This window comes from Aquila chrysaetos, chromosome 12 (assembly GCF_900496995.4).
Source record: "Aquila chrysaetos chrysaetos chromosome 12, bAquChr1.4, whole genome shotgun sequence".
NCBI classification, from domain to species: Eukaryota; Metazoa; Chordata; class Aves; order Accipitriformes; family Accipitridae; genus Aquila; species Aquila chrysaetos.
Genome location: NC_044015.1, coordinates 19,226,543 through 19,244,740, shown reverse-complemented (window position 1 = coordinate 19,244,740; position 18,198 = coordinate 19,226,543). Strand labels below are relative to the sequence as shown.

At 46.1% G+C, this 18,198-nt stretch overlaps 1 protein-coding gene across 10 annotated transcripts in view; it reads left to right on the top strand.

The window, feature by feature from the left end:
- Positions 1 to 18,198, top strand: part of NTNG1 (netrin G1) — a 168,732-nt gene that overhangs the window by 4,912 nt on the left and 145,622 nt on the right. The window contains exons 1-2 of one of the 10 annotated variants that reach the window (XM_030032434.2): positions 4,096 to 4,524; positions 10,556 to 11,262. In XM_030032434.2, coding sequence (XP_029888294.1) covers positions 11,017 to 11,262 — 246 coding nt within the window. In that variant the 5' untranslated portion in view covers positions 4,096 to 4,524; positions 10,556 to 11,016. Of the gene's footprint in view, positions 1 to 4,095; positions 4,525 to 4,797; positions 5,469 to 10,555; positions 11,263 to 18,198 lie in introns of those variants that run through there. The other 9 variants (XM_030032438.2, XM_030032437.2, XM_030032439.2 and 6 more) reach the window with 9 other exon arrangements.

The window sequence follows — 18,198 nt, the reverse complement described above, 5'->3', positions numbered from 1 at the left end:
CTTCAGCTGTGTTGAAGCTCAAGCAGTGGCAAAACACTGCTTGGGAACGTCTGCATTTTCGCTGCTTTGCTGAACAGAGTCAGGATTTGTCCCCCTGCCTGCACAAATGCAGAAACCTTTTGATTTTGTCATTTATCTCAATACAGTTTTCCAATCATTCTGCTGGAAATGACGCTGCTGGAGGCACTAAAGGTGCAAGCCCAGACCAACATTCAAACCCTCGCGAACCAATTGACTTTCCAGGAGGTTAAATGACTGTGGGCAAAGCAGCAATAAAGTGGACAGATGAGCTCTGCCTCTGGGAGAGTTCACTGTTTCTTGGCTGTTTCTACCCCTGTCTCAGCTCAGCAGGGGGAGGCAGGGGCAAATTAGCACTCCTCCTGCTCTTGCCTCCCGCACCTTTTGCCTGCTGCTTCGCAAAACCTCCTTCAGCTGGCAGCAAAAGAGGTCAGAAACATGTATGCAGCGTGCCGGAGGAGCAGAGCAGCATGTGGACCAGGCAGCGGCTCCGCAGCGCGGAGATGCCCAGTGGCACCGAGCCGCTCCCCGCGCAGCGGCACTTTCCCTGCCACCGCTCAGCCCAGAAAGGCTGCACCCACTGCCCGCTCCCCGCTGCCCGGCCAGGGCACCAGCCCCGCCACGATCAGCCTCTTTGTTTTGATGTCAGGCCTCAGCCGCTGCATCACCTCACATCTGCATATTTCACTTCAGGCCTCAGATACCACTATACTGAAACTCGGGGCTTCAGGCAGGGAAGCTCCCCATTTCTCTGGACACATCTCCAGGGACACCTGTCACTTCAGGCAAAGCCAGGGACTCTGCTACTGCCCAGTGCAGTGTCCTCTGCTGCGGGAAAATGCATTAATAAAATAATTCTGCTGTATCATTAGAGGTCAACTCGGACTACAGCAGGTAATAAAAGATTCATAACAGCACATGAGGGGATGCACTAAATATCCAAACCGCTGCTTGAAATCATGCAAAGCTTGATTAGGTTTAGGACTTGGTTAAAAACTCAGAGTTCAGCTGTTGTTTTACAGAAAACTTTGCAATCAGCGGTACCGCTTCTGTACCAGCAATATATGCCGCTTTCAGTAGAAATTATGCCTTGTAGCAAGGAGTGTCCTAACAGACACAGGTGCTCCCATGCTCAGGCCAGTAATTAAAAATTAATCCCTTTCCCTGATTCCATTAGGGGCCAATACCAGCTATTACTGAGAAGACATAAGAAATACTGCTGGAAACACTTTCAAGATAACACGTTCCCAGTGTTGTGACTTTCCATCCTTTAGTATTTAATGACTGCCTAAATCTTCATTTTAGCGAATTTCCAACCTGGTAAAGCAGGTAGTGGGACCTGCAGTAATCTGTACGTTTTAAAATATTCCATTCAAACTCTGGTTAATCTTATTTTCTGTCTAAATATCAAATCTGCTTTAGGAATCCTGCTAAAGTCCAGCCTCAAGGTGCTGTGGCAGTGAGGTCACCAGTCCATTTACATGTGAACAATTGTTACTCACTACTAAAGGGGCCGTCAGAAATTCAGTACAGGCATTCGCGCAATATTTTCAGTTTTATTATAAAGGCATCATCCTTTCCATGTTTTACTCCAGCTTATGACTCTAACAAGCACAAAACCAACACAGGCAAGTCTCCTCTAGCTGCCGAATTCCATCTGCTTTTCCATCCTTGCAACAGCCTTTGACAAAGAATTTAAATCAGATCCCTTTTTTCTGATAAGCTTAAAATTTGGCTGCGAAGTTTGGCCGCATTCTCAGACTGGATTTGATTTTTGGCCATCATTTTTACCAGTACAGCACATCTAATCTCAGACTTGGTGACGCTGCACTCGAACCAGCTGCTCCAGCTTTGATACAGGAGGCTAATATCATTAGCAGAAGAACTTAATGATGTTCAACATGTCAAATGACTTGGTCCTGCCTTTAATCTTTGTGGCCAGCCAGTCCCACCAGCCAAGCAATGGTCTCAGCAGACAGGCCAAAGACTCAGCACCAAGGATGGAAAACTTCCAACACAACACCATAGGTGAGGTTTAGGGCACGTTACCCGAGCAGCACAAGGTGCAGAGCAGGTACATACGGCAGGCTCGGCTCTGCTCTCCACCAAGTACACCACTGTCACTGGCATTATTGTAACATGAAGAGCTGTGCTCTGGGCGCATGGAAAGGAGGCTTCTACTCCCAATTCTAAAGCAAGAGAGCCCTCCTCGAGTGCTGCCAAACCATTCACCTTGCAGCATCTGCAAACAGCTGACCCAGACCTGCCCACAGCCAGCCAAAGCCATCACACCTGGAGCACCTCTGAGGCAGAGGTCCCCAATAGCTCCCATGGGCAGCAGGGCTGGTCTGTCCGCACGTGCTGCCGCAGGCACTTGGCTCACTGAGTATGGTGTCTTGCACTTTACTGTACAGCCATCTGTCTGTCTTGTAATTAGGGGAACAACCCATTTCTTCCAACCACAGTGAAACTCTTGCCCCTCTCCTTTACAAAAGGCCCTAAGGAGCCTCGATGTCTGACATGTTCCCAGTTCAAGCGGTAAAAGAAAATTACTCATTTTCATCTTCTATCCTTTTGTACCAGGTCGGGGACAATTCCCCTGCACCAGGAGGCTGCAAACAGAGCAAGAACTGCTTTGGGGGCTGAAAAACCCTGAAGCTGAATTTTCCCACCCCTTTGATCATTCCCGGCTTTCCCACACAAATGACTTTTCCATGTATGTGGTGCCTGCACTAACACAGCCGCAGAGATGCCAGAGAAGGAATGGAAAGAGAGAAGCAACACCACAGCCCACACAGGGGAAAAAAAAGCTGGGAGGAACTAGAAGGCATCTTTTTGACTTTGCTGGTTTACCAGTCCATAAGGGGAGGAAGTAAAACGTCCTTCTCAATGACTTCTGCCAGTTATTTACACAACCTACCAAATTCTGAAGCCCAAACGGAGAACAAGTCTCTTACTCTACCACAACTCCACTGCCTCCTTTCACCTGGCTACATCCCGGCATTGCAAAATGCCAAATCTTGTCAACCGAATACAATGGCACCGTTGCCTGCATAAACCCGTTTAACACCTCTTAACATGCAAAACACACAAATGAACGATAAACACAGCTCCCGAGCGTTCAGGATATAGCCAGTGTCCAACTGGCCAGAGCTGGCACCCGGAGTCGGTCAAATTCAGTAACCAGGTAGTTGTCAGGAGTAAGCACAATTCCTACACGGGACTCACTAATCATTATGAGTTTTAGATACTGTTTTATAGCCTGGAGACGGCTGGAGGGGAGAGTTGTGTACGTCTCCCATACAAATGACAGAAGTGGAGCGGGTGCAGGATGAAACCGGGCAGGCAGAGCAGATTGTGGGGCCGGAGTTTTCGCATCTCTCTGAAGCCCAGAAGGACCGCTACGAGGAGGGCGGTCACAGCAGCACCGCAACAGTACAAATAACGCTTTCCCTCTCTTTCGGTGGCACTTCGGTGCAGCGGGCAGAGGAAGGACCAGCGCTTTCCAGGCACGTCCAGCCCTGCGGAGGGACCCTCCGGCGAGGCGGGCGGGACGGACGCTGCCCTGTCCCCGCGCCCGAGCGCCGCTGCGGCGGGGCGCTCGGGCCAGCCCGCCCGGGCTCCGGGCTCGGAGAGCAGAAGCACTTACGGCGATCTCCGCGCGCGCGTTACCAGGCCGAAGCCGAAGTGAAAAAAGGAAAAACAAGGCTGCTCCAGCGGGAAGGGAGAGCGCGGAGCCGGAACCCGGGTTGCCGGATGGGCGGCTACCGCCCGCGCGGGGCTGAGGGAGGGAGGCGCGAGCACCCCGAGCGGGGGGCGGCGCGGCGGTCCGCTCGGGGGGCGGGGGGGGGGGCGGGGAGCGCGGCGGCGCGGGGGGGCGGGCGCGGCGGCGGCACTAGGGCCGCGCGTCGCGCGGGCCCGGAGGTGGGGTAGCTGCCGCCGCCCCGCTCGCCGGCAGTCGCGGGGAGGTCGCTCCGAAGTGCGGAAGCGCCGCCGCCGCCCGAAGTTTGGCCGCGCCGCCGGAGTCCGCCGCGCCGCGGCCCCGGGCGCGCTCCGCCCGCCGCTCGCCTCATGCCGTGGCCGCCGGCGCCCCGCGCGGGGACGCCCCCGCCCTGAGTGGCGGTGGCGGTCGGGGAACCCCGGCGGGCAGCACCTGCGCGGCGCCCGCGCCCGCGGCGATGATCTGCGCGCCCGGCCCCGCCCGCCGCCCCGCCGAGCGCCGGAGGAGAGCGGTAGCCCGCCCGCCCGCCCCGCCCCGCGCCGCTCGCCGCCCGCGCGCCGCCAAACTTCGACGCCGACAAGTACCTAGGGCCAGCGGCGGCCCGCGCCCGCCGAGACACCGCGCCCCGCCGGCAACTTTCCCGGGGGGAAGCACCCCCCCGCCCACGCCGCGGCCCCTCATGCCGCCGCCGAGGGAGCCCCAGCGCGTCCCGGCGCCGCGGCGGCTCCGCGCCGCCCCGCGGTGAGGCGAGGGCGAGAGCCCGAGCCCGAGCCCGCGCCCGCGCGGTGAGTACCGCCCGCCCGCCCGCAACTCGGCGCGCCCCGGGGCGGGATGGGACGAGGGGGCTGCGCGGCGCGGAGGGGGTCTGTGCATGTGCCGGTCCCTGTGTGCGGCGGCGTCCCCGTCCCCCCCTCCCCGTCGCGGAGGCTCGGGCCGCGGACCGAGGGCGGATCGGCGCGGGCCGCGCGCCCCCTGCCGCCGGCGCGGAGCGGGAGCGGGGGCCGGGGCCCAGGCCGGGGCGGTACCTGCGCGGTGCTGCCTCCTCCGCGGGAACCGGCGGAGCTCGGGTCGGTCCGCGCCGGGCTTTGAAGGGGGCGCGGCCGCGGCGCGCAGGCGGCGGGAGAGCCCTGAGGGAAGGGCCCGACCCTCGCGCCGGCTGCCGCCCCGCGGCGTGGATTTTCCCGCGCGGGGGGGCGAGAAAGATCAAAAGTCCCGTTTGGCAGAGGGCGGTGGCGGTGGCGGGGCAATAGCCGCGCTGGCCGAGGAGCAGCGGACCGGTCACTGGTACTCAACCTGGAAACAGTTCCCTCCCTTGCATCGGAAATTGCAGGCGGCTTTTCTAAACGTTCGCTCACACACACACGCACACAAAACCCCCTAAAGAAACCCCGCATGGCGGTGAGCAGCGCAGATCAGCTAAACCCGATAAAACAGATGCTTTTGTGCTCTCAGAGTTGTGCATGTGCATTTTTGGCCTCCGCTGAATATACTTTTATTGTTCTGCAATCAACTTTTCAATATTCCGGATCTGATGTGCTAGGAGCCAGTCTTACTTCTGTGGAGGTGTTAGCACAGACAGTGAGTGAAACAAACGGTGGAGATGCGTTTAAAGAGGGAATAAATCACTGTCTTGCCTAAGGACAATGCGGTTGAGGATGAGAAGCTGTGGCCTGGGAAGCCAGTCAAAGGGAAGAAAACCACAGTAGAACTTTCCCCGGCTTGTTTTTTGGTGTGTGGCATTTTTGTTTTGTTTTGTTTTGGTTTTCTATTTGGAAACAAAATAAAGGCTGATTTCTGGCATATTTTTGGAGTTTTAATGGATATTTACCAGAGAGCTTCCAGCAGTTAGTGGCAATATTCTCATGGAGTCGTGGACTTTGCCATCAACCCTCAGCCCTGTGACACTGATAAGAAGTGGCAACAACTTTCTAGCTACGTATGTAAAACCTGGCAATAGGACAGAACAAATTCAGGGTCCCGTAGGCTTTCGTTTTCGTTCAGTTGTGAGGTGTCATCAGCTCACACCACGACTTGAAAGCTGGGTAGCCCTGTATGCCGGATACACTGCCTGAGGAGCATGTATTACCTTATTGACGGTGAAAAATAATGACCAAAAAACCTGCAACCACCCCAAATGCTAACTTGAATTCCAAGAGAAAAAACTTGCAGAACAGGTTGATGCTAGGTACAGAGATATTTAAGGCAATAAGCCACAATTATAAAGATTCTAGAGGAAAAACTTAAAGGATCTACATACAAAGCCTTTACAATTTAAATAGCTGAAGTGCTTTTACTCCATATGCTGACAGCTGATGATACCCAGCAAGTAAAGGCAACAGTAGTGTGAGGTGTCACTCAGCAAAGAATGATGTGGGAATACCAGAAATATTTTAAGTATAGTGCTGAATCCCAGTTTTTTGGTAGCAGAACACTATTTTATTTCCTTCAGCCAATAGGTATTGACATTTTAAATTCCTCCTGAGGCAAGGAAATCTTTTTCTGCTAAATAGTTAAATAAGCTGGATAAAAATAGAACCTAAACTTCATTTGGAGCAGCATTTGAATCCAAAGTCACCACAGCAATTGTATTTCATCCAAGTAAGATGGAAAGCTAAAATTGTTAAATCATTAAACACAGACCCCCTTCTTGTTTGCATAGGTGAATGATTCTGCACTTATAAAAGAGGTTGGGTTGGTGGGGTTTTTTAAATACCGGATTTATGTACCGGGTTCTCAAGTTGTCTAGGTGTAGCAAGGTATAAAACACTTGGTTTTTATTAACTGTTGTAACTTGCAGGTATGAGGATTAGTTCTGTTTTGTAATACACATTATTTCATACGTTCTAAACTGGCTTGAAATAATTAGTAACTGGAGTGGACTCAAAAGGTCTTTTTACCTGGGCTTGATTAGATACATTGATCTGGTGAAGCTGTTAGGGATACAAACTTAAAGCATGTTTCCTTTGGAAAAAAAACTGTTCTGCAGATGCTAGTGTTGGGAGGTGACAGCCAGCACTCCTTGCCTTGCTTATGATTTTAACCGGTTCTCCTCAGACTGCTATGCATTATAATAACTGGTTTTGGCTGTCGCTCTTACTCGTGCGCGGTGGCGGCGTACACTTTATCAAATGCATGCGCTGCGTGAGAGGCAATCGCTTGTTATTTTATTACCTCCTTCGCGTACCTGCTGTGTGCCAAAGAGGGAGGCCAGGAGCCCACCCGTACGGTTTGCAGAGTGACTTCCCAGCAGGGAGCTCTTGCAGGGCATGCAGCCGACACGGGTTTTGTGCGGGGGGAGTTATTTGGGGAAGAGGGTGGATTTTCACAGTGATGGAAGGAGACAGAGGAGGAGTATTTGCTAACAACCCCCAACGAGATCTGAAGTTCTTCAGCGGCACCGATTCTGACGAGATGCTTTTTAGCTGGTTTTTGAAGGGGGTATCTGCTCAGGCTGCAGAATAAAAAATGCTGCGCAAGGTGCGACTTACCCACCTGGAAAGGGATGCATGCATCACCTGCGTGCCATTCTTCTCAAACAGCCATAACATACTCGCTGTGGCCTGAATGCCCAGCACTTTGCAGACGGAGCGGTGCTCTGGGGGAAGGCAGAGACAGCAGAAATGGCCTTCAGCACCGGTGCCTCCCGGGTGCCTCCCGGTGTTTTCCATATTGCAGGGGCTATGGCACATGGGAATGTTCAAGGCCCAAAACGTCCTGCCGTTCATACCGCTGTTGCCCCTCGAAGGAGATCTCCAGGAGCAGTGTGCTCTGGAGGCTTTGCATACATTAGCTAATGTCCTTCCAGCAGTTCGCCGTTCCCTTGCCCTCAGTTAGTAAGGATGCTGCTCCCTCTTTGCCACCCCCACGGGCCCCCAGCACCCAGGGTGTGTGAAGACCAGAGCACTGCGGGGTGCAGGGGATCAGGGGACCAGGCATTAGTTATTCCTGATTTGTTTGATTGCTTTTTTGTAAGGTCAAATGCACAGGCATTACTGGGGACAAAAAAACATCGCTTTGTCTTGCCCACAGCACGAGGGTTAGCGCTACACAACTGGTACAGCTGTAAACTTCAGAAATGTTAGTCTAAACGGTGTTGTACAGAATAATTCAAATACATATGTCCTTAGCAATAGACCACTGAAATGTAGAATGCATGTCAAAAGTGACTCTGCAGGAATAAATATAAGCAAGACAAATCTTAACAGCTCCGTCAGAAAAACCCCAGCAGCGCTCAGCACATGATCCTTAATGTGCTTTGGTCAATATCTTTCTCTGTATCAATGGAAGCTCATTAAAAGAAGATACTGCAGACTAACTGAGCCATGCCATATTAGTTCTTGCCAAAGCTTGACATTTTTAATACATTAATAATATGTCTGTAATGTAATGGAAAACTATTAATCAGAACTGGTTATATGCCAGAAATTTAAGCTATAATTGGCTGCTTCTTGTCAGGAATGCCTGTCGTACGCTGCTACATCTGCCTAATGCTCAGATGTCTTGCACTCCTCTGCACTTTTTCCTTGTCAGTGCACTAAATTCGATCAATGTTATAGTCTATAATTCTGTGTAATGACCGTCATTATGACTCTGGCTTACTTTAATGAGAATTCGTTATATGGGAAGTATTTTAGCATAGGGTGTTAAGGTAGTAGCTTGCTTCACATTATTTTAGTCCTATCCAGTCCTGTTTATTAGTGGATCTGAGTCTCAGCAGTTATAAAAGGTTACGGGTAACTGAAAAGCTAGCAAGGAAAATATTAAAGAAAACAAATCTATTTTTGCCTGAATATACAGGCTTGTAGTCTAAGGATAATTAAACTCAGTAACTTCTTAGTTCTACACAGAAACATGAAATTCACCTACTGCTTGTTCCAGCTATGACCAAGCCTTTTCCAATACAGAGTATGTTTTGATTTGTCACAAATTTAAAGTCATTTGGCTCCTTTTTTAGCAGAGAGTAGTTTCCCTTTTGTATAATGACTGTTCTAAGCTATGGGGTTTTGGGGGTGGTTTTTTCCCCTGCAAAATAGTGAAATAGATTGGAAAGGATGAGAGGGAAAGAGCATGAGGTGTCTTTAAAATCACATGGAAAGTGTTCTCTGAATTACTGAATTCCAAGATAATAAGTAAACATTCCCATTGAAACAAAAATAATGTAAGGTCGCTACAAAAAAACAGTGGTACTACACAGTGTGCTTCTTGAAAAGATATAATTTTAATTTGGTCTTAGGTATTTCTGCTTTTGTGTCAGATTCAGATTTGAAGCTTAAATATATTTGAACTAATTGAAAATTGTTATTGCATGAAAATTCAGATATTCTCTGCATATTCTGATAAAATATATGAGAATTGTATGGTAACACTTGATAAAATGAATATAATGGAAAATTGCATTTACGTCCATACGGCAATTATTGTAAATTACTTTGCTATGGAAACACAATTCAACCATCTGTTGGCATTTCATAGTGTCTGTAGTTTAGCTCAGTTTAAGATGAAGCTTTATTTAAATATAGGGAGGCCGTTTGCGAATAGCTTTGAAGATAAGTTTTGAAAATGTGTATTACCAAAGTGTCATGCTCAGGAGCTCCCCAGGTCACATACCACTTCTCATGGTTTTGGGGTGTAGGAGGGTTCATGACACTGGGCATAATTTAAAACTGGGAACAAGCAAAGCGGGCTGCAGAAAGTGGTGACTTACAGTTGTTTCTTACCACCTGTCTGATGGGTTTGCTTAGATTTTAGCATCCAGACAAAAAGAGTGCAGAGGTGCTGCGGCGGCTGGCTGAAATCCTCCTCCTGCAGAGAGCCCAGCGCCCAGGCTCCCCGTCCTTGCCTGGCATGGGCTGACGTCAGGCACAAGCTGAGAGAAATGAGTTGGAGTTCCTAGCCCCAGTTTTCCTTGTCTGTGTTTAGCGTACTTACTCCGTCTTTGCAGTTTTTAATTTTATTTAATTTAATTTTAAGTCGTTGTAATAACATCCTAGGATTTTATACCTGTGATAATATGATTGAGGTGATACAAACAAAGGGAATTTCTAGTTGCTTTCTGAAGAGAGGAAAGGGGATATATCTGCTATGAAATAAACGCTGAGTACACAGGTACCCCCACCCCCAAACCTAGGAAAGTAAGACTGCCATAACAGAGGGGGAAAGCATCCTTATAGTCGGCTACAAATGAACCATTATCTTTATCAGTAGTTTATCATCAGTGTGATCAGTAAATCACAGTTCAAAGAAAAAAGAAAAAGGAGCAAAGCTCTTCCAATGCTAATGAGAAATTTCAAGGAAACGGAAGTGTGCTGCAATATCTTTGTTACCCTTAAAAAAAAAAAGAATCTAAGAAATGCGTGAGGCTTTTGGAGCTTGCTGAGGTCCCCTTGCCAAGAGAGCATCAGCACCTGATACGCATCTCTGTGTCACTTTAATAGAAGAGCCTTCCTGCTGCTGCCCCGCGGCACTGGGCTGCCTGCTCCACTGCCTGCACGATGTGGGCAATGGTTGCGTTCGGTAGATTGTTCTCTGTTTTGCTAGGGTGAAAATACAGTTTTGGGAAGCAGAAACCTGTAACTCACCTGCAACATTATAAATCTGTCTTTGTTAGAAAAGAGTTAAATCCTTCATGTCAAAATACTTTTCACTGTGAATGATTTTGTTAGTTTGTTCATTCTAGCACAGCACCCACGGTAAAGGTTATCCATATTATACCAATTTGCTTTATATTGCATCAAACCTCCAAAATGTCAACATATCATATATTTTGTAATGCATTGATTCTTGGACAATAACTCTAACTCTTATTGTTTCTAAAAGGGTGCTGGTGCCAGAAGAAAAGAATGATTGATGGGAAACAGACACCAGCCTGTAGACACTCATCCTTTTGCTTCGGATACTGATTTATCAGTGCATCTGGGCATCCCCTGCGAGCCCTGAACACGGAGGATCACTCAGGGTTATCGACAGTAGCTGAAGACCTGCAACTTCACAAATTATTATCTGCTGTTGGACATCTTTTACAAGAAGCCCTGACAGATAAGTTATAAGACAAAGGACAAGCGCTGCGTTGCTGTGAAAGGCTGTCATCGGGGTCTGGGTGGCTTCTACCAAAGTCTTCAACTTAGTGAAAACAAACACCCTATCCTAATGCTTCACGTTTGAGTTGGAACCTATTTTACAAAATATATACATGTATATGTATATATACATATAATCTATAGACTGCACGTACGCCAGTACTGAGCATCCTTACGACGGTGACATAAAAGGATTTAGAAATGTATTTGTCAAGATTCCTGTCACTTCACGCCCTCTGGGTTACCGTATCCTCCGTGATGCAGCACTACCCTTCCGTGTGGGGACACTATGATGTGTGTAAGACTCAAATTTACACAGAAGAGGGAAAAGTATGGGATTACATGGCCTGCCAGCCAGAAGCCAGAGACATGATCAAATACGTAAAAGTGACTCTGGATCCCCCAGACATAACGTGTGGAGATCCTCCCGAGACTTTCTGTGCAATGGTAAGGCAAGCTTTTCATTTTGCATAATTAGTGGGTATATATTTGTGATAGATGGCTTCAAAATGGAAGCCCTAGAGCATACATGTAATTATCCAAGAAAATCTGCATCATATTCCAAATGTGAAAGGTTCTGAACAAAATGCTGAGCAGTACATTAAGCCGGGCGATGAGATGTTCTAGTTATGGGGACCTAACTTGGCTTTACCTGAATTCGGTGTCTCTCTAGGTCAACTTTTAATGACTTTAAAAGAAAGCAGCATAAAACTCTAAGTGCGCTAACTGGTAACTGGGGTGCATTTGCCTGGATCACGAAAGACTTGAGTGAATTGGTTCCAATGTGATCACCTGAAAGCATCATAGTGTGATATAATTCAGCATAATTTCCAAACGTGAGACCGTTGTTAGAAACTTCCAACTGCAGAAGCTTAAAAAGCGGTGGTGGGAGCTGGGCTGGTGGAGTTTTTCTGGCAAGCCCACGCAGCCGCAGGCAGCATTGCCACCGCATGCAGCAGGTACGTACCAGCAGGTCCATATCTGCGTGTATGGACAGTGCAGGAAGAAACACCTTCGGGTGGGGGCCAGCTCTAGCAACACTGACAGCTTTCTTCTTTAACTGAAATGGTAAGCATTTAACCCAACTAAAAGAGACCAAAGTCAAGTTCCTTAATTTAGATGCTCCTAAAATTAGAGACTAGTTTTGGAAATGTTTGGCTTGGTAAATAATTGTACAGGTATGAGAAACCAGGCAGACACTATATATATCAACCTTTTACAGCTGTGCTGCTCCCAGGTGTTTGATAGATCGTGGTGTAAGAGGTCATTCGAGTTAAAGGAAATCTTCAGCTTGTCCTCACAAACAGGGAAAATTCATTTTCTTTGCCACTGACTATTTCTGTTAAATATTGAGTGGAAAATACAGTATTCCTTGACTAGAAAATGTGAGTTTGAGATGCAAAGCGTATGTACTTAAATCTGTTAATAAAGCAGTGGAAACATACATCACATTACCTACATAATTTAGATTTGAAAAACCAGTGAGTTCTGGTAAGTGAGGTTATCATAACTGGGAAAAGTCTACAAAGTATTTATTTGCCTGTGTATGAATCATCATTGCTGTGTGACAGCATCCCCACAGGAGGGAAATTTGCTTTCAAATGCCTTATGGTATCATTTTCAACCACTACTGTTCTGCAAGGAGTTCAGGTCCAACCACATATACATTTAGGGCATTATGTGCACGCATGCAGCTGCTTCCCACGTACATTATGGTAATAGCCACGTGATAAATTGCGGAGCTACGTGAATAAATTACATTCACTGTGAACCTTTGACTGCACCACTTGCTCTCTGCCCACTAATCCATCTCTGCTGACATGGCTTTGACACTCAAAACCTCTGAGCAGCTTCAAGCAGCCACTGTTTAAAAACAAATAAAAGCAACGTGCCCCACGTAAGAGGGTCTTTTTTCTTTATCTTGAGATGTATTTTCTCCCTCAGAATAGTAACAGCTGTGATTTAGCCCTCAATCGGTGACGTTTAGTAACTCATCATGTAGTGAATAAGAAAAATTGTTCTTTTAATGCAAAAGAAACTGCCCAGCAAAACTTGTTTCTTTCTTTTAGTGGAGATAAACATTGCAGCAGTTCCTGTCTTAAGTAATTTTTTAAGTTTCTGAAGGGCCTGGTTATCAGTCCACTCTCTAGTTAAATGATTTGAAACAAAAAACAAACAAACAAACAAAAAGACATTTTGATTAAATCTAAGTATTAAAAATGGTGCCATAACTCCCCCTGAAAACACTTGACCTAGCAAGGGCCTTGATGCTGTGATGGGGGATGAAGGTTTGCTTGGGAATGATCTGAGGTTACAGCTGTAGCTTGCTTGCTGCTTAAGTCCTTGAGATGCAAAAGGCCACCAGAATCCTGACACAAGAAGTAAAGAAAGAGGAAGAACTGGGGAGAGGGAGAGCGAGTGCACACAATGAGGGTGTGTATTTAGTGACGTGAGTGTAGAGTGACTGACTCCTACATGATAAACTATTGTATTCGCATTCAGTATAGATGTATATTGTACATATACACTATATTCAGATGTGCATTGGTAATGGCTTGACTTACTTGAAACACTGGGAAAATGACAGAAATACTCAATATTCCTGAGGTACTACATAGCAGCAGAGCACTCTCATCCCTCAAAATGCTTCATGTCTATCTTTACTATAGCTACATGTAGAAATTACATATTTCCTTCAAAATAAGGTTTTACATATTTGTAGGGCTGAGCCTTTGGCATTTCCTAATGAGGAGATCTCTTATTTTTGTGTTCGTTTTTAGTTTTAGAAAATGAGTTAAGAAGATAACACTGACATACTTGGAGAAGGTGGGCAGTAGAAAAGAGTGCATTCCTCTTAGGCGTGTTCTTGCACTAAAAAATCCTGAATTGGAAATGACAGAGGTGCAAAGGTTTCTTTTCAGCATGGTGAAGTGCCAAACTGCCTTGCACAAATGCTTGGTTTTATTGTTGTGAGTATTGGATATTTGCTGCTAAACCTGTGTGCCAGTGTTTTGTTATTGAAATCAGGTTAACGCTGCCTTGGAGGAGATCAGGGTCCTTTCAGATATCCTAACAATAAACAAGGGCGCCAAACAGCTGAGCCTGCTTCTGCAGGAAGAGGAGGAGGTTGAAGCAGCCTCCTGTTTTGTTTCCATATCAGTTCTCCGTTAAGGCTTTGTAATTTTCTGTTCACCACAGACTATACGGACTAAGGTACTAGCTGCTGAGCCTGTGTCAGCTATCAGTGTAGTATAGATTATATCCCTGAAACACAACCAGACTGAGAGGTTCACCCAAATCCTGCTGGGAGATCATGGTAAAATCTAAGGCAGTCTGTGAGATGGAGATGGTAATAGTCTGTAATAACATACAATGCAATCATGCATTGCAGTGCACGCCAAGCATACAATACAGAGGAGATGGGCAGTTAATGGTAAAATTTGCCTCCTGCTTATTTCTGTATATTCCCCATGGAATTAAATATTCTTACAAGTCCATTATGAATTTTTACTCAGTAAGCTAGTTGACAGACCGAATAACAAGGTTTTGCACGTGTGGATTTGTTGCGTAATGGAACACTCCTCTAGCTAAACCCAGCTAAACCGTGGCAGCTCACCACTTGTCAGTACCTTTGGGTCGTCCCTCCAGGACAGCGTCTGTAGGTATTATGGGGAATATGCAGCAGGAAAACTATCCCGCAATTGCTTTTATGCAATCTATTCTGAGAGTAACATTATAGTTTCTGGTGACATTCAGTATTGACAACTGATGAGATTATTCTGAAACCTCAAACCCCTGGAGTCCTATGATTATGTGAGATTCTCAGCTTTCATTTAAAACATCATCTTTATTTTCTTAGTCCTTCTGGTTGCAGAGAAAAGTTTGAAAATGAAACTGAGAAGCTCAAAAAGCAGAGGCCAAATAAATAGCCCTCCCAATTATTATTTGTTTAAAATATCATAATTTTTAAAGTCGCTCAGGACTTTTAGGGCTTGGGAAAGGATTTTGCTCGAGAGGAGAGATGCATGAAAGAAACATATAAACAAATGCATGACTTAGAGCAGTGAAAGCTCACGGTTTCTGGCCATGGACTTGCTTGTGTCTGTAAGGATGACAGAACAGCATCCTTTCCCAACAGGTAGCAGTTCTCCTGCCTGCGGGATAACCAGCCCCCTGCAGAGGGGGTTGAGTGGTCACCTCTGGCTTCCCTCTACATTTTAAAGCAATCTCTATCTGCTTAGAGGGAGGCATGCATGCTGGCAGATGATGCACATCAGCTTTCTGTGGCATTCCTTCAAGGCAATTTGGCCATCTTTTGTCAGAGTTGGACTGGACTGTCATGGCGTTTCAGCCAGCGTGACCATTCCTGTGGGTCTGTAATTCACAAACTTCGGGCATTTGGCATTGGTAAGAGTGTGTCTGGCACCATACGCTTACACTTAGTTGGCCTGGGAGGAGAGGGAAGGGGAGGGAGAAGAGAAAAAAGAAAGAAGCTACTTCACGTTTTCAGAACTGCAGGATTCACTTTGCAGAGATACTGTAAGCAAATTTTTAAGTACCTGGGTGTGCTAGTTTAGTTCTTGTGGCCTGCAGCATTTCCATTTACAAAACAAATCTGCTTTAAATCCCTGGGGGTAACTAACCCTTGGTGAAATCTACTTCCTTCTTTGTAAGCACTTGTTACAATTTCACAAAACTCTTGTCCAGTTATAAAAAGAAACAAATCTGACTTTTCATGACCATCACCATCTTTTGCCTTACAAGAACAGTGCATAGGTGGCTTCTGACTTCTTTATTTCTAAAACATTTGCCAGCTGTGCCCCTGGTACAAGCAATCGGGAGCCTACATGGTGCCACTCACAGCTCGGGGGTCCCATTGCCCCCAAGTCACACCTGCTCCTCACATAGGCTGGCCCCTGTGCTGAAAGCCAGCCTTTATTTAGTATGGGGGTTTGCATTCAAACCTTAGCCAGGATTAGTGTGTAAATTCGTCATGAACTTAACTAGGAGACTCCTAGTGGCTATTGCTGTAATTTGCAAACTGGAGACAAATTTACATTACCAACCTGTGTTTGCAGCTGAAATGGCAACATAAAAATACAGTTTTCTGCTTATGTTTAGATCTAGCTATCATAACAGCATCCCACATCCCAGTGGCTAAAAAATGATGAAATTATCAGCAATTATCGTTGCCTGCAGCTAATTTTCTTCATAGGTTAAAAAGAAGCTGGAAAAGAAGCCTACAGACAAGAGTCCGGTGCATTCGTACGATTTATAGAGCAGAAATGCTGATGACAGTAGAAATTTGAGCCCTTGAGTGCTAGTCTGTATTTCATAGCCAATCAAAACTAAATTAAGAAACAAAGATTATTAAAAAGTCTTCTGTGCGTGTAATTCTGGCGTAATATTATGAGGTGGACATTAAATTTTTCCCTCTGAGACTTTCAGCTTCAATAATATAGCATTCCTTTAATTGCAAGTAGGCTCGTATTCCTTAAAAAAGGGAAAATACTCCGTAGTGTAGTTAGTGATACCTTTATTATGTTTACTGAAATAATTAAATTAACAGATACTCTTCTGAGTCATATATATAAATCAAAATGAGAAAGAAAAATGTACTTTTTGAAGCATTTTGGCATACATACATGCATTCTTGGGTAAGACATTTTAAAACAGTTTTGAACCATACCGTTAAGAGATGCTGATAAGAAAAAAAGCTTTTTTTCTTTTATGGAGTGAATAAGGACATACAATCCTTCATTTTAGTTCCATCTGTGCAATCTTATTAAGTAGCATGGGGTAGAATGGGAACAGGGAGTTAAAGATGAGGCTATTGTTACTATCTTGTTTAATGTGGATTTTCATAGTTGTATATTTTAAAAGTATGTACAGCTCGAAGTTACTGCAGACTTTATTTACAATACCTGCATCTATTTTGAACTCTTTTGAGCACATTTAATTAATACAAGTGTTGCTTTGTCATTGTTGGAAGGAACCTTATCCTTCAGGGAGCAGAGTTTTTATTTTGGTGTTTCCACATAAGTTACTGGGTATTTCATTTAATTTCTAGTACTGCAAGACTATATGGTGAGCTACAGGCCCCCCACCGCTTCTCTCCTCTCCCCTGCGTAGGGCAGGACACCTCTGCCACCCCACTGATATGGCTGTCCCCATCAAAGCACCACTTTGGTCCTGATGTTCCAGCCTCAGACCAAAGCAGCTAGCAGGACAAGAGGAAAGTGAGAAGCGCACACCATGCCCTTTGCTCCTGCTGTTGTCCCCCCCGGTCCCCTCGTGCCGGTCAGCGTGGGGGCAACAGCCTACCTGTGCCTTTGGTAGCCACCTGCCTGCAGACACTTCAAAGGCGCCTTGATCCTCCGACCTCTTGGGAAAGGAGTTCTTGGTTTCATAAAAGAGAAAAAAATTGATATACTTAATGACAGCAGGAAATAAAAAAAACGGTTTGGTAAAATCTCTTTTTTTCCAACTGGAAGCAATCTAAAAAATCAATAATTTCTCATAAATTAAAACTGAGGATTGCCAGTAAAACAGATTTGCATTTTATTCAGTATCACACATCAAGATTCCCCAGTAAATCATTAACAAAACTCTATCCAGTTGCTTTTTTTTTCCCCTCAGTTACACTTTGGGTACTGGAATGTTTTCAAACCTTAAACAAAGCAAAAGCACGCCCACGAAGTACTTAAGTTGTTAAAAATATTTGGGGGAAAAACAGGGTTTCTAAGGAAAGTCAAGGGCTTCTACTTACTTTCAGTTGCAGAGCTTTAAGGCACATATCACTACTATGTGTGAAAGTGCATCCTTTTAACGAGATGTATATTTTATAAATACACTTTGTAGAAACTGCTTAACTGCTGCTTTTAACACTGCCTTTCTTCCATTTGGTACTTGCTCTCCTATTTTGTTTTTTTCCCCAGAGTTAGCTGGAAATATTCGACATTTGTAGCTAACACAATGATCAAATTATTGCAATAATAATTGATCTTAGAAAGCAAAGGATCACTGGGGGCAACTGTGGCTCTGCAGATGAGGTTCTTGCAAATACCCGAGCTGGTGTTCCCACCCCGCTGCCCTCGGCACCCTGGGCCCCCCAAAAGCACCTTCCTCCACCGGCCGAGAGGGGTATCTAGGGGGAGCTGCCCAAGTACTCTGCAAGAACTTGGGCTTTTGGTCTTGTTTGGGTGTGGAAACAGCAACAGCAATTTTATAAAGAAATAAGCAGCTTCCACTGTGAAATGGATACCCTGACATCCACGGGAGAATCTGAATGGCTTGCTGTCAGTGCGGCTGGACCAGAAATGTCCCCCCAGCAGCACCTTTAGTGCCATCTTCTGCAATAAAACAATACTACTTTATAAATAA